Raw genomic sequence first — 14,846 nt, forward strand, 5'->3', positions numbered from 1 at the left:
GATTAATGTGCCATTCATTTTAAACTCCATGAGGGGGGAAAAACACGACAAACATCTTTCATTTTTTTCCCTTTGGCTTTAATGTCCTGTCCAGCTTTCACACACATTCATATCCTTATAGGGAACAGATCATAAAATATCCAGCATTTTTAGCATTGCAGCTTTTTTTTTTTTTTTTTTTCCAAGACAACCTTTTAAAAAACATTTTGTCTGCATTTTCCAACCAGAACTGCTCGTAATAGTCTGCTTCGCTCATATGGTGGTCCTGAAGATATCTGATTAAGTGACATAAAGCAGCCTTCTCTTCGATCCACAGAGGTCAGTCGACGTCCTCTCGGTCAGCACCATGGTAGAAGCCACGGAGGCGTGTGGGGCGTCTTCGCCAGGTTTAGGTGCAGGGATTTAAACTGTATGGAATGTAATATGGGGATGATGGGGGAGGAGTCACATTTCAATGCAAACATATCAATGACCACAATGCCAATTACTCAAAGCAGCTTTTAATTAGTATTAAGGTAATTGATAAAGAGAGAGAGAAAAAAAACTCATGGAAAGCTAAATTTGCCCACTCAGAGGGGCGGATTTTAGATCTGAGACACTGCAAATTACTGAGCTTATAGTGAGTTAAGAGATCAAGAAACTGTGATTCCCCCCAGCTAAAAAGACAAAAACAGGGGAGGAACTAATAGGTAATAAGGGAGAAATAAATGTGGATGACCGTTTGGCTCATCACGGTGTCTATCTGAAGAGTCTGTTGCACTTTATGGGAGGTGTGGTTCCTTCCACGCTACCTTCGCTGTCACTGCTCGACTCTGAGTCGCTGCTGCCCGAGTAGGCCCCGAGCCCTGGCAGGATGCCCACACACATGGCTGCAGAAGGACGGTGGAGCATGCCCCCTCGTGTAACTCCTGGCTCAGGCACCGGTTTCTGCTCCCCTGTTTCCTGTTCTGAACAAAGACATGTAGAAATAAACATCATTAAACAAACACAGTATAAACATTATTTGAATTTTTGTTTCGTAAAACATGTGGAAAAATATTATATTAATGCTTGTATATAGTAAAAATATCACGTATATAGTATAGAACACATAGTAGAATACTTTTTTATGTAATAAAGAACAGACATTTTAATTAGTCTCAGCATATACTTCCATGGTCCTACATGATCTAGAATTGGCTACAAAAAATGTGATGATAAAGCATAGTTGTTTGAAAAGTCTAAGTACTTCTAAGATGCTTTCCTTTTAATGGCTTAGAAAAAACATAATACTTTATGTGACTAATGTATTTTTCTGTAATTAACATTCCTCTAAATATACAAAATATTTAGGGAAAAGTGTTATGTGAATAAAACTAGTATGCAAATCTTTAGCATTAAGATATGGAGATTTAATATTAAAAATATAAAAACGAGTAGTATTTTATTATTCCCAAAATCCCAAAAGATCCACGTTAATGCTGATGCCACGTGATTGGCTGTTTAGTTAACTACAGATGTTTCTAATAAAGTGGACAGTGAGTATGTATAGTATATTTACAAAAGACTTGTATGGACTAAAGTTTCATATATGTTTTCTGAACATCTCATTGACAATTTAGTCCGCATTTGCTTTTATAATAACCTCCACTCTACTGGGAAGATGATCCACTAGTGTTTGGAGTGTGGTTGTGGAGAAGTGTGCTCATTCAGCCACAAGGGTGTTCAAGTCAAAGTCAAGTACTGATGAAGGATGCGGAGTCCTGGGGTGCATTCAGCTTTCCAATTTATCTCCAAGGTGTTCAATAGGGTAGGGGTCAGAGCTCAATAGCAGGCCACTCTAAATCTTCCACTCCAAACATGGTAAACCTCATCTTCATTGTCATGCTGGAACAGGTTTGGGTTTCATAGTTTAAGTAAAGGGAAAATGTAACGCTGCTATATCCAAAGACATCCTATACAATTGTGTGCATCCAAATTTGTGGTAACAGTTTGGGGAAGAACCACATATGGCTGGAAAAGTCAGATGTCCTTTTATCTATTCAGTGTATGTATTATATAAAGTAAAAAAAGATTTATTCACATACTAGTCCTTGATACCTCAAAGCGTCCAGTTCACTGCCCACCTGTCTGACTGCCATTGCCGGTTGTTTCTGCTGCTGCTGCTGTCGTCGTCTCCTCCACCCTCGGCTTCTTACTGCTATCTGATGACTGAGAGGAACTGCAGCCAAAAACACCGGTGAACACACTGCTTAATCCGTGTTCAAAAATCCCACTCAGTTCTCCGACACTTCAGCAAGTACAATGTCGGTATGTAAAAAGTAGTCAGCATGAGTCATTGAAATCAGAACAAAATTAATTAAGTCCTAAAATAGGTTAAATGACTTATGAGAGAACAAAGCAATTTTCTGCTTTGTTCTGATATGTAAAAACGAATATAGGCCTACATATATGAATGTAAGCTAGTTATTTTAGATAATCGCTGACTAATATATATATATATATATATATATATATATATATATATATATATAAGAAAAACAATAAAAGATCCCAAAGGGTTTTCAAGAATGTCTCTCAATTCCCATAAATCCCTTCTCCTTACCTGCGGCGCTTGACCGCACCAGCCAGCAGGTGTGCCTGAGACAGGTGGCTAGTCTTTTGCTCTGGTGGTTTGGATGCAGCCTTTTTCTCCTGCTCCTTCTTTTGACTCTCACTGGATGCCAGTTTCTTCAAAGCACTGTGGGGTTTGGGCGTTAAGGAGAGCTACAGGTGCACCCTGGACCAGTACAGAGAGGGTCATATTGCTATTCTTTGAGGTTATCAAATAAATACAGAACCATTTATTAGATTATAAATTCTTCTTCTTCTTTCGGCTGCTCCCATTAGGGGCTGCCAGAGAGGATTATCCGTCTCCATACCCCCCTGTCCTGTACATCTGCCTCTTTCAACCCAACTACCTGCATGTCTTCCCTCACCACATCCATAAAACTCCTTCTTGGTCTTCCTCTTTTCCTCCTTCCTGGTGGCTCCACCCTCAGCATTCTGCTACCAATATACCCCATGTCCCTCCTCTGCACATGTCCAAACCATCTCAATCTCGCCTCACTCGCTTGGTCTCCAAAACGTCCTACATGTGCTGTCCCTCTAATAAACTCATTTCTAATCTTGTCCATCCTCGTCACTCCCAAACAAAACCTTAACATCTTCAGCTCTGCTACCTCCAGCTTCACCTCCTGTCTTTTACTCAATGCCACTGTCTCTAATCCATACAACATTGCAGGTCTCACCACAGTCCTATAAACTTTCCCTTTCACTCTTACAGATACTCTTCTATCACAAATCACTCCTGTCACTCTTCTCCACCCACTCCACCCTGCCTGCACTCTTTTCTTCTCTAACACACTCTTCATTACTTATATTCTATTATAATTATAACCCTTATAATTATAAATGTCCATTATAATCAGCCATGTCTAGAAGTTTTCTGCATTCTGGCTATGCTCGGTATAAATAAAATAAGAAAAAATTAATTATGAAACTCTCTATTATTATACAAACTGAGCAACACTTTAGTTTTCCATTTATATCAGGCTCAAATGATGACACTGGAAAGACTAAAGATTAAAGCCATAACTAAAAAAGAAAACATGATTATTAATGAGTGGAAACACAAATTGGTCAATATTTCAGAATGAAAGAAAAATGCTTAGAAACATATAACAGACAAGGCATGGGCATTCAGCCAGCTAGCATGGTTGTGCATTTCTATGACAATGTGTTACACTGTATTTGGACTTGCTTGATAATCATAACCTCTACATGTTGACTTCTCCTTATCAACACAAACACAGCTGCCGGGTCTAATAGCTTTCCAAACCTACTATTTTATTATAATACGCCTACCTACAGTCATGCCAATGGAATCGAAACGAACGTATATTTTTTTATTTATTTTCCTTGCTTTAGGAACAGTTATGTTTGCAAGACCACAGACATCATTCACATCTCAAACTGCATACTACTGCACTAAATATTTAGGCACATTATTATGTTTTCTTAACATGCGCACTCACATGGATAAGACAGACTCAGAGGATGCAGCAGAAACTTGTGAAATGGTACACAGGTTTTTAAATGTTCTGAAATCTGAAATATAAGGGGTGTACTCACTTTTGTGAGATGCTTTCTATCTATGTATATCTATCTATCTATCTATCTATCTATCTATCTATCTATCTATCTATCTATCTATCTATCTATCTATATATATCTCTATATCTACATATATATATATACACATATACATACACACACACACACACACACACACACAGTATATATAGGTTTATAATGTATTTAAAAACACCTAGTCTGATAACAACAAAAATCCTATCTAAATTGCACTTCGTTTAAATGACACTCCAAACCAAATAGATATCTATTAGATAGAAATCTGACAAACTTGACTATTTTTATTTAATTTTTTTTTTAACTACCATCAAAATCAAATCCACATCCCCTCTGACTGACTTCTCAGAAGAAGAAAAAAATGCCCTGAAAACGTGGCTAAGAAAAACTGCAACCCCTGGAGTCTAAGACGGTTAAATTAGCCCATATTGTTATATTACACTGTGGAACAGAAGTTCACGGCTCTCCGCTGCGAAATTACACGTCATCGCTGCCGCAAGCCTGCCGAACGGCTCCGTTGCCACGACAACGCGTCCTCCAACCTGCGATACACACGTCTGACTGGCAGCAGGAAAGAATGAACAATTGGACACCGTTGTTCCATTAAAAAAAAAATAAAAAATCCCAAAGATATCTGCTAGATCCAGGGTTTGGATACATCAGCATGTGCCAAGTTAACATTCTTGTGAAGGGGCATTAGAAGTTTAGATTTCTCAGCACAGGAATGCATGGCTGGTAAATACTTCCACATCCAAGCCTTTAATACAGTCAGAGCTGCAGGGTCAAACCCTATCCTGATTTATGAAATAACAGCACTTTCCCACGAACCAAAAACATTCCAATCCTGTCTGGCATTATTCAATAGCAATGGCATTAAACATGCAAAAAACTGTTACTAAGCGCACATTTGAACACATTTGGAACTTGAATACTTTTTATTAAGACTGCGTTTTGTATTTTCTCTGCACACAAATAAATAAACACTCTACATTGCATTAAGACTAAAACTGCTGGGACTCACAAATATGAAACTTTCTCTGTTTGCGTTTCTGTTCAAACCTGCCTTACTGTTTCCAGCCGTGTATAAAAGTCGGAGCACTAACAAGGTGCAAGAGGTCTTCGTCCTCGTGACATGACAGCTACTGTGTTTTGACAGCTGCCTCTACTACCAATTTAACGAACTAGAAAGCAAACAGACTCTGAACTCTGGCAGTCTTTCGAAAGTTGAGTAACGGAGTGTGTGTGTGTGTGCTACAAAGTAAAAGGATATCCTATATTCCAGAAGCTCCTTTTTCTCCTCGTCTCGCCTCTGCTTCTCGACGAGGCACTGCTGCCGTGACACTTCGTCCAGAAAGTGGGCCTCGTCCTCATCCAAGCCTTTTACCATGTTCTCTATGGAGAAAAATCAGCACAGCTGGGTCTCCTGAGACTCGCACATATACTTTGAGGTGTCAAAAACTGCTGTCAAACTGATGCTTGTTCCACGCTAGCTTGCCCTTTGTAAAATGACCGATGGTGTGGTTATTACATGGATCAAGCAATCTGCCCTTAAATTAACTCAGTGTTAAGAGCAAGGCAAGGAGCCGCTGGTCGCCAGGGAGACTGAGGACGGGTCCGTCTCCAGGGATACGGATAAGTAACGGAGCAGCCGAGAGCATGCCCATCTCCTGCCAGAGCCGGCAAAAATGACTCATGCACATCTCTCGCAGGCACATGTACACACGTGTTTCAAACCCTGAATGACCACAGGTACTAATCTTCAGATCACAGTATGTGGTGAAAATTTGAGTGGACTGTGGTCTTACTGAATTTGAATTGTTCCTCATATTCCTCTTGCTTCTTGTCCTTCTGCTCTTGGAGCTTCTCGAAAAGGGATCGAGGGTCATACTCCTCATCAGGGACGACTGCAGGAATGCACAAATAAGCACACACAAAGAAGCATTTAAGAAAAACTGAAACAGTTGAGTCCTATTTTAATGGTGTAATTATGCTGCTTCCTCAGCCAGGAGCCTAACCCAAGTCAAATTGTGAAATTGATTCGAGTGATTTAAATGTAAATTGGAAAATGAAAATTGCTAAGACGCAGTAAGATGCAGGAAGGAACAGGGCTGAAAAAGCACCAAGACCGACAAAAGCCGTTCAATCATCATTCACTGAGCTGATAGTAAGGAATGATATAAATCATACAATTAAATACTATGTATTATGAACTCAAACATCAGCATTTAATTCCAATGTGACCAGGATTTTTTCTTGCTTTCTTCCGCTCAAACTTCACACTCCATCTGAGTTCTTGACACTACGTATCAGTTCGGCCTGCAACTTCTAATCCACTTCGTAATGGGTCTAATAAGGAAAAAGATTTGTGTTCTCGTTTCATATTTTTACATACTTGGTGGCATTTGTGAAATGTAAATCGATCCCTGGTCATCTGGAGCTCATATCTCCTTGACTGTGGTGGGAGCCAAATTCGGGCTTTGAAGCTATTCGTTCTCTTAACGTGTGTTTTCTGGTTGGTCACATTACTTTCTGTTTTTTAAAGTTTGTTATGGCAGGAAGCGGGAATCAGTCTGGAAAGAACACCATACTGAATAATAAAACAACACGTTCATATTAGGGGAGCAGCATAACTAGTACTTGCACGAAGAGCATTGTGGGAAATGTACACCTCATACCAACCTGCACGGCTAAAAAGCTACATATACAAGAATGTGAGGACATGCAAAAAAAAAAAAAAAAAAAAGCACAGTTCTGTAATAATGGAAAAAACAACATCAACTATTAAAACAAACAGGAAATGTGAATGGAGACCTACTATTTCACAAACCTGCATAGACAAAAGTGATGTATGGAATTAAACAATTCATCCATAGTTAAAAAGGAGCACAATTTAAGAAAGAACTTGAGGTTATCCGGTATTTGGGTCGCACTTGAAAATTATTTTGGAGACCAGAGCATGATGATCACGTCAACCCAAACGATTTATATACACTATTAACCTTCAGGATCCTCTGGCTTGCGAACTTTCTCCCATTCCTCCTGTCGCTTTTTCCTCTTCTCCTCCAACTCCGACTCTGAAACAAACTTTCGGCTCAGGTCCACCCCATCCGCCATGGCAGTGCTTTAAAAAATATATAATCGCAGCAAAAACTTACAATTTCAGTTTAAATCTTATAAAATTATAAGTGCATATTGGTCTAGTCAGAAACATTTCAGCTTCAAAACCATACCTTAATGTGATCTGCTTTATCGAGAGGAAAACTGGATGTAGCTCATGAAGTCATCAAGAACAGATTCTGTGCATCAGAGCTGAAACAGAAGGAAAGATTTAGAAAACTGCGATAAGAAAAACGTTTGCTTACATCATTATCATAAATCAGATCAAGTGCAAGGCTTTTTTCGGATTGGAAGAGATGGTATTAACGATCATGCTCAGACATCACTAGTAAAGTCCAACACACACATACATTTAACCATTAACTCATGCTGAATTAAGCAAATGTAACCAGGAAAAACATTATCACAAATTAAACTACAGCTAGTACAGAATCAGTCCTTTAAACAAATTGCATTTTATAGTTTTCATTTATTTTTCCTCTCAGTAATGCGAGTTTGCAAAACGCCAGCTTTCACTGAAAAAACCCAAAGGTAAACAGCTCCCTCTTGTGGCTCATTTCACTACTTTGCAATTTCAGATAACTTCTCATCAAGAACAAATGATACTAGAGCACATTGCTGGGTGGGGGTTAGGGGGGTCCCCTTGTGCTGCAAAACAGCTCTGACTATTCAAGGTATAGACTCCAGAAAACCTCTGAAGGTGTGCTGTCTGGCACCAAGATGTTAATAGCAGATTCTTTAAGACATCTGGGTTGCAAGCCATACTTTTTTTTTTGCTCAGAACACACCACACATTAAAAGAATCAGCTTGAACACCACCTTCACCTCAATCATGTTCCTCAAACCATTCTTGAACATTTATTTGTGTCACAGAAAGGGTTGCAAAATTCCATGAATTTTTAAGACTGGAAACATTCCATAACATTGATATCTGGGAACTTACAGAATTGCAGGTTAGCCTATAACAGGAAACTTAAATGTAGTTGAAAACAAATAATTGGGTTAAAACAACCAGATTTAATGTGATTCCAGTTGAATTTCTACACTGCACATTCCTCAATCACATGCACACAGCACACTTTCTGAAGGGCTACTGAGGCCACACCCCCTACATGCACGGTGCATTCCTCCATAACAAAACACAAATCATTTCTTGAATCTGGCACACAAATTACACACACACACACACACAGTCCATCATGGCAATTATTCACATAAATGACAAATATTACATACATTAAATGTTTAAAACGTCCTTGTGTTGTGTGAAAGCTATTGTACAACAAAATTATACTACAATTAAATCAAAAAGTAATTTTTTTATTTTAATCTGTATTAGTTTGCATGGATGTCATCTTATGAGCAAACAAAATGTTTATATTTTTGTTTGTTTATAATAGTTTGAGTTTCCCATACATTTCCATAAATTCCTAGTAAGTTTTCAACTTGGAATATTTCCAAAATTCTCCAGATGATGTTCCCATTGAAAGTTTCCGGAAATGTTCTGCCCCTAGTGGCAGGGCAGGTTATCCTGCTGAAAGAAGCCACTTCATAAGTGAATAATGTTGCCATGAAGGAGTGCACTAAACGTAGCATCCACATGAAGGCCAGGACAGGGGTTTTCTAGCACAATGTCCCAGAGATTTACACTTCCTACATCAGCTTGAAGTCCTCCCATAATCCATCCTGGGGCCATTTTTTTCAGGTAAGTACCAGGCAGTTCACACACACCTGGCAATCCACAAGATGTCAAAGAAACAGTAATTCATCAGCGCTGGCTACTATCTTTGATGTACTGTCTTTTCTGAGTTTTTGTTTTTAATCTGAGGCATACCAAGATACCAACCACTGCATACCAGCAGCAGCCCACAGTTCTGGAGATGCTGTGACTTAGTCGTCTAGTCATCGCAATTTAGCCCTTTTTAGGGTCATACAGACACTTTGCTGCTTCAAAACTTAAATCAAATATTTAATGTAATGCCTGATTAGTATACAGACATTAACAGAGTGAAATGTATTATTTGAAAAACATTTAAGATCCCTGAAGCTATTTAATTTTCCTACACTGACACAATGCGTCTAGTTTTTTTATTTATTACATGTAATTTTAACTGTTTAAAGATGCACTATATTGCTGAATGTTTTCGGACACCTGGATACAAGTATAGTATGTGCTTTTTGAGTATTGCATTCCATATTAAGTCCCAATTTGTGCTTATATTTCTCTCCACTCTTCTGAGAAGATGTTCCACTAGATTTTGTGCTTGTGGAGATTTGTGCTCATTCAGACAAAAGAGCATTAGTAATGTACGGTACTGATGTAGGTGAGGAGGCCTGGGGTGCAGTCAGAGTTCTAATTCATCCCATAGGTGTTCAGTAGGGTTGAAATCTGAGCTCTATAGCAGGAGATCTTCCACTCAAACTCATGTAAAGCATATCTTCATGGAGCTGGCTTTGTGCATGGGGGTATTGTCATGCTGGAACAGGATTGAGTCTCCTAGTTCAAGTCAAATAAAAATGTCATGCTACTGCATCCACTATTGCTATTGCACCCTATGCAATTGTGTGCCTTCAGCTTTACAATAACAGTTTGGGAAAGAACCACATACGGCTGGGAAAGCCAGGTGTCCAAATACTTTTGTCCATATAGTGCATGTTAATTGTTAAGAACATGTTTTTGTCATGTTATCAACAACATGAACAACTATAAACAGTTACTCTCATATAAAATATTTTTTTGTTATCCTCAAGTGAAAAGTTTTTATATTAGTGAAAAAGCCACAAAGCTTCCCGTCCTGAAGATTCTCCAATGGCAATCAAATCGCAGACACTCAGGACTCGTACCATAAATGCTAAACGATAAAGATAGTATTATTAGTCCTAGAACCGTGTCCATAAGTCCTGAATATAGTAATGATAATGTATTAGAAGGAAAACATTAATATACACCTATGCAGCTGGTACTTGTGTCAGAGCTCCTCTTACAGAAAATTAATCAACAACTTCTACCCAATCAGAATAAACAATTCAGCCATCCTGTGATCCACATCCACATCCACATGTATCCACATGCCTACATCAACATCCACATAATGCACAGGTAACTATACATAAGAAAACACCCTGAACCCTTAATTATAATTTAATCACAGTGAGGTAGCGATAAGCCAAAAATACTAAGGGATCAAATGGGCCTTACAGGTAATCTATTATTCAGTAACTGACTTTTTGGTTTAAACATTAGACTAACACTTGGTAAGACTGAGTAACAGTTTATACATATAATTAAGAAAGTCCTAACTGGCCAAAAATATCAATTTCAAAATACCAAATGCAATGATATACCATGGGAAAGATTCCCCACAGAGCTAGTGTGAAAACAAGTGAAAGCAAGTACAGCTAAATTCAAAAACACAACCGACCGTCAGTATAAAACCACGAACTACACAAATCACATTATATCACGTTTATCCGAGCACAATCAGCTTTTATAATTTTATTAATTTTTATCATTCTATTAATAGAACATTGCATGCATGCACGCCAGCTAACGTTCCTTTGCTAACAGAACAGTTCACGAGATAAAACATATCACAAAATTCCAAGATTGGTACCTGAACTGAATTATATTAGATACAATACTTTAAAAGTTGTAGGCTGGTTTTAAGAAATAAAACTGAATTATTTACCCGCAGACAGAAATTGACAGAAATAGACAGAAAATGTAGATATTTACCACCCGCTTTTGTGCAACTGTAAATGAGTCCGTGTTACACAACCCCTCATCAAATGTAGTTCCTATAACGGGTGGGCGGGGTTTTACAGCAAATCTTGGGAAATGTACAACCCCTGGCAAAAAGTATGGAATCACCCTTCTCAGATGATGTTCATTCAAATGTTTAATTGTGTAGAAAAAAAAACAAGCACATATATGCCACAAAAATTTTCACTCAACAATCCAAACTTCTGGCTGTATAAAACACTTAAAAAACAAAACAAAGAAAGATAACTATAGTCAATTACAACTGTTTTTACAGATCAAACAGAGGAAAAAAAATATGGAATCACACAAATCTGAGGAAAATTATATGGAATCACCAAATAAAAACACTACTAGTACTTTGTTGCACCACCTCTGGCTATTATAACAGCTTGAATTCTCTGAAGCATGGATTTAACTAATGACAAACAGTATACTTCATCAATCTGTCTCCAGCTTTGTCTTATTACAGTTGCCAGATCAGCCTTGCAGGTTGGAGCCTTGTCGTGGACCATTTTCTTTAATTTCCACCACAGATTTTCAATTGGATTGAGGTCCAGACTATTTGCAGGCCATGCCATTGACATTATATGTCTTTCCTGTAGGAATGTTTTCACGATGCATTATCATCCTGAAAAATTATTCTACCATCACCAAACATCCTTTCAATTGATGGAATAAGAAAAGTGTCCAAAATCTCAACATAAACTTGTGCATTTATAGAAGATGTAATGACTGTCATCTCTCCCATACCTTTACCTGACATACAACCCCATATCATTAATGATTGTGGAAATTTGCATGTTTTCTTCAGGCAGTTGTCTTTATAAATTTCATTGGAACGGCACCAAACAAAAGTTCCAGCATCATCACCCTGCCCAATGCAGATTCGTGATTCATCACTGAATATAACTCTCATCCAGTCATCCACAGTCCAAGATTGTCTTTCTTTAGCCCACTGAAACCTTGTTTTTTTCTGTTTAGATGTTAATGATGGTTTTCGTTTGGCTTTTCTGTATGTAAATCCCATTTCTTTTAGACTGTAGACCTTCTTACAGTCCGGTCACAGACATTGACTCCACTTTCTGCCCATTTGTTCCTCATTTGTTTTGTTGTGCATTTTCTGTTTTCAAGGCATATTGCTTTAAGTTTTCTGTCTTGGCGCTTTGATGTCTTTCTTGGTCTACCAGTACGCTTCCCTTTTACAACCTTTCCATTTGATTTGTACTTGGTCCAGATTTTAGACACAGCTGACTGGGAACAACCAACATCTTTTGCAACATTCCGTGAAGATTTACCTTCTTTGAGAAGTTTGATAATCCTCTCCTTTGTTTCAACTGACATCTCTCGTGTTGGAGCCATGACTTATGTCAATCATCTTGGTTCAACACGTCACTAATGTGTGCAAGCACTCTTTTTTAACTGCAGACTAATTAGCAGTTGTAATCAGATACAGGTGTTTGTTTTAGAAATGCAAAGTGCATGGTGATTCCATATAATTTTCCTCCGATTTGTGTGATTCCATATTTTTTTCCTCTGTTTGATCTGTAAAAACAGTTGTAATTGACTATAGTTATCTTTCTTTGTTTTGTTTTTTAAGTGTTTTATACAGCCAGAAGTTTGGATTGTTGAGTGAAAATTGTTTTGTGGCATATATGTGCTTGTTTTTTTTTCTACACAATTAAACATTTGAATGAACATCATCTGAGAGGGGTGATTCCATACTTTTTGCCAGGGGTTGTAGTATTAATCTGAACTTGCGATTAGTTCCGGTGTTGTAAATGCACTATAATATTGTAGACAACTCCAGGAACACCAGTTGTCTACTTATTGCTGTGACTTTATTGATAAATTCCTCTAGCATTAAAATATTAAAGAAGTGTCTGTGCAGCATACTAGTCTCCTGAACTTTATGAATTAGTAAATAAAGAATGTAAGGTCAGAGTTTTCGATCTGAAATGCAGTTCATGACAACAACCACAAAGACGGTGAAAAAGTTCTAAAGAAAGACAGAGCTTGTCAATGTGTTTACACATTAAACTGCAGGAAATCGCTAAACCTTTACAATTCGATGATATGCATCTTTTTCAAATGTATACAACATACACAGATGAGCACATGAAGAATCACGCTGCGGCTGTGTATGTGCAAAATCATGCGTCAAGTATTGTCATGTGTGGAGAATTTGTCTTTTAATTTGACACCTTTAAGATCACTTTAAAGACTTTAATACGAAAAATAAACTCAAAGTATATAGTAATACGTAATACGTTACTTGAGCATACAGTAGCAATGGGTCCTACACTCAGTACAGTTCCACAGCTTCCATCACAGCTGCTGGTTAGACAAGTTGAAAGAAGGAGAGCAGGTGTAAAGCCTGAATGAGTTGTGGTCATAAAGTTAAAACATATAGAGAGCATGATGATCATGTGACCATGTTCTTTCATGGAAAACCTGTGCCATTACTGTAGTAAGAATCATTTGCACTTCTGTAGTGGCTGACAGTTGGATGCAAGCTGCTGATGCGCTTCAGTCATTTTCAAGCCACACCAGACTCATGACTCTGTGACCTATGTTGCCTGACAAACAGGCCCTTTATATCAGTCATTTTAGTTGACTTTAGGACTCTGAACACAGTTCAAATGACACATCAGGTGTTATGCAGATCATTATCTTAATCTAGGGCCAGGGTTAGGGGTTTTAAAATCCTATGGTTATAGATTCTATTCAATCAATCAAATTCTTTGAAAAACTAAAGTCTAGGAGCATGGCAAATGTGGATCATCTTAATGTGTTCTCCTGGGCTACAAGCAGCTACAATGACTATTGTTAGTCTGTTGCAAAAGGCACACAATATGTACATACAATTTCTACATGTCTTCACAAGCAAGTTATCTTTTTTATCCATTCTGGCACCGATTATCGTTTCCAGATTTGAATGCCATTTTGATAATACCATGATGGCACAGAGTGTATAACAGACAGGAAAAGCATGTGCTCTGTATATTTTAACGCTTTGGTTGTGTGAGCTAATGTTCCAAATGCCTTATCATTGATTTACTTTGGCCCCACTGATCAATCACATATTTACAATGTTTGACCCACCAGTGCACATCTTTGTTCTTCTCTTTTATCTCTTTTACCCACTCCTCATGACCACTGCTTTAGTTTGTTTAGATATTAAGAAAATACAGGAATGTTGGAAATATTTGAGAATTTTCAGAGTTTTTAATTTGTGGTCTTTCTATAATATCGGAAATAAGTTATATTCAATTTAATATTATTTTATATTATAGTAAAACTCATATTCCATTCCATTCTTTACATTTTTATACTATTCTAGTCAACTCATTTAGTCATGATTAGCGTTTTCCTTTAAAAAGAGGCAACACTGTCATAATCTGATTATTTAGCTTTTTACTTTACTTATAAAGTAAACAAACATACATTTTCAGATTTGATTCAGATTGATTTTTGGTAATTTCAGTGTATATATCTACTACAAATGTATAGTTTTGTAAATAATAGATCTGAATGGGATACAATGATTTCCAAACCACAAATGGCCAGCATTTGTCCTTCATTGAATAAACAGGTTTAATCGTAGGAAAATCCTTCCAAAACAAGAAAGAAAATTTTTTTTGCAGCATTTATATATTGAACTGATGTATTTTTATGTAACACATTTTTATATAACTACTAAATTGAAAGGATCATAAGAACTAAAGGGTAGCAACATAATATTAACAATGTGTAGAAAAATCAATGTATAATAATAATGATGATGATCATGATGATG

General features: G+C 37.5%; 1 protein-coding gene across 2 annotated transcripts; it reads right to left on the reverse strand.

The window, feature by feature from the left end:
* Positions 1-56: 56 nt before the first annotated feature.
* psme3ip1 (proteasome activator subunit 3 interacting protein 1) lies at positions 57-11,117 on the reverse strand. 2 transcript variants are annotated; one of them, XM_083552140.1, is made up of 9 exons: positions 11,024-11,117; positions 7,401-7,479; positions 7,170-7,291; positions 5,976-6,074; positions 5,440-5,562; positions 2,585-2,720; positions 2,106-2,200; positions 792-947; positions 57-407 (listed from the first exon to the last, which is right to left on the reverse strand). In XM_083552140.1, the coding sequence occupies exons 3-9, from the start codon at positions 7,282-7,284 to the stop codon at positions 403-405; spliced, it is 729 nt and encodes a 242-aa protein (XP_083408266.1). In that variant the 5' UTR covers positions 7,285-7,291; positions 7,401-7,479; positions 11,024-11,117; the 3' UTR covers positions 57-402. The 2 variants fall into 2 exon arrangements, with proteins under 2 accessions (XP_083408266.1, XP_083408265.1); XM_083552139.1 differs by having other exon boundaries at positions 57-947.
* Between the last annotated feature and the right edge of the window lie 3,729 nt (positions 11,118-14,846).

Source organism: Silurus aristotelis (genome assembly GCF_946808225.1).
Source record: "Silurus aristotelis genome assembly, chromosome: 10".
In the NCBI taxonomy this organism is placed as follows: Eukaryota; Metazoa; Chordata; class Actinopteri; order Siluriformes; family Siluridae; genus Silurus; species Silurus aristotelis.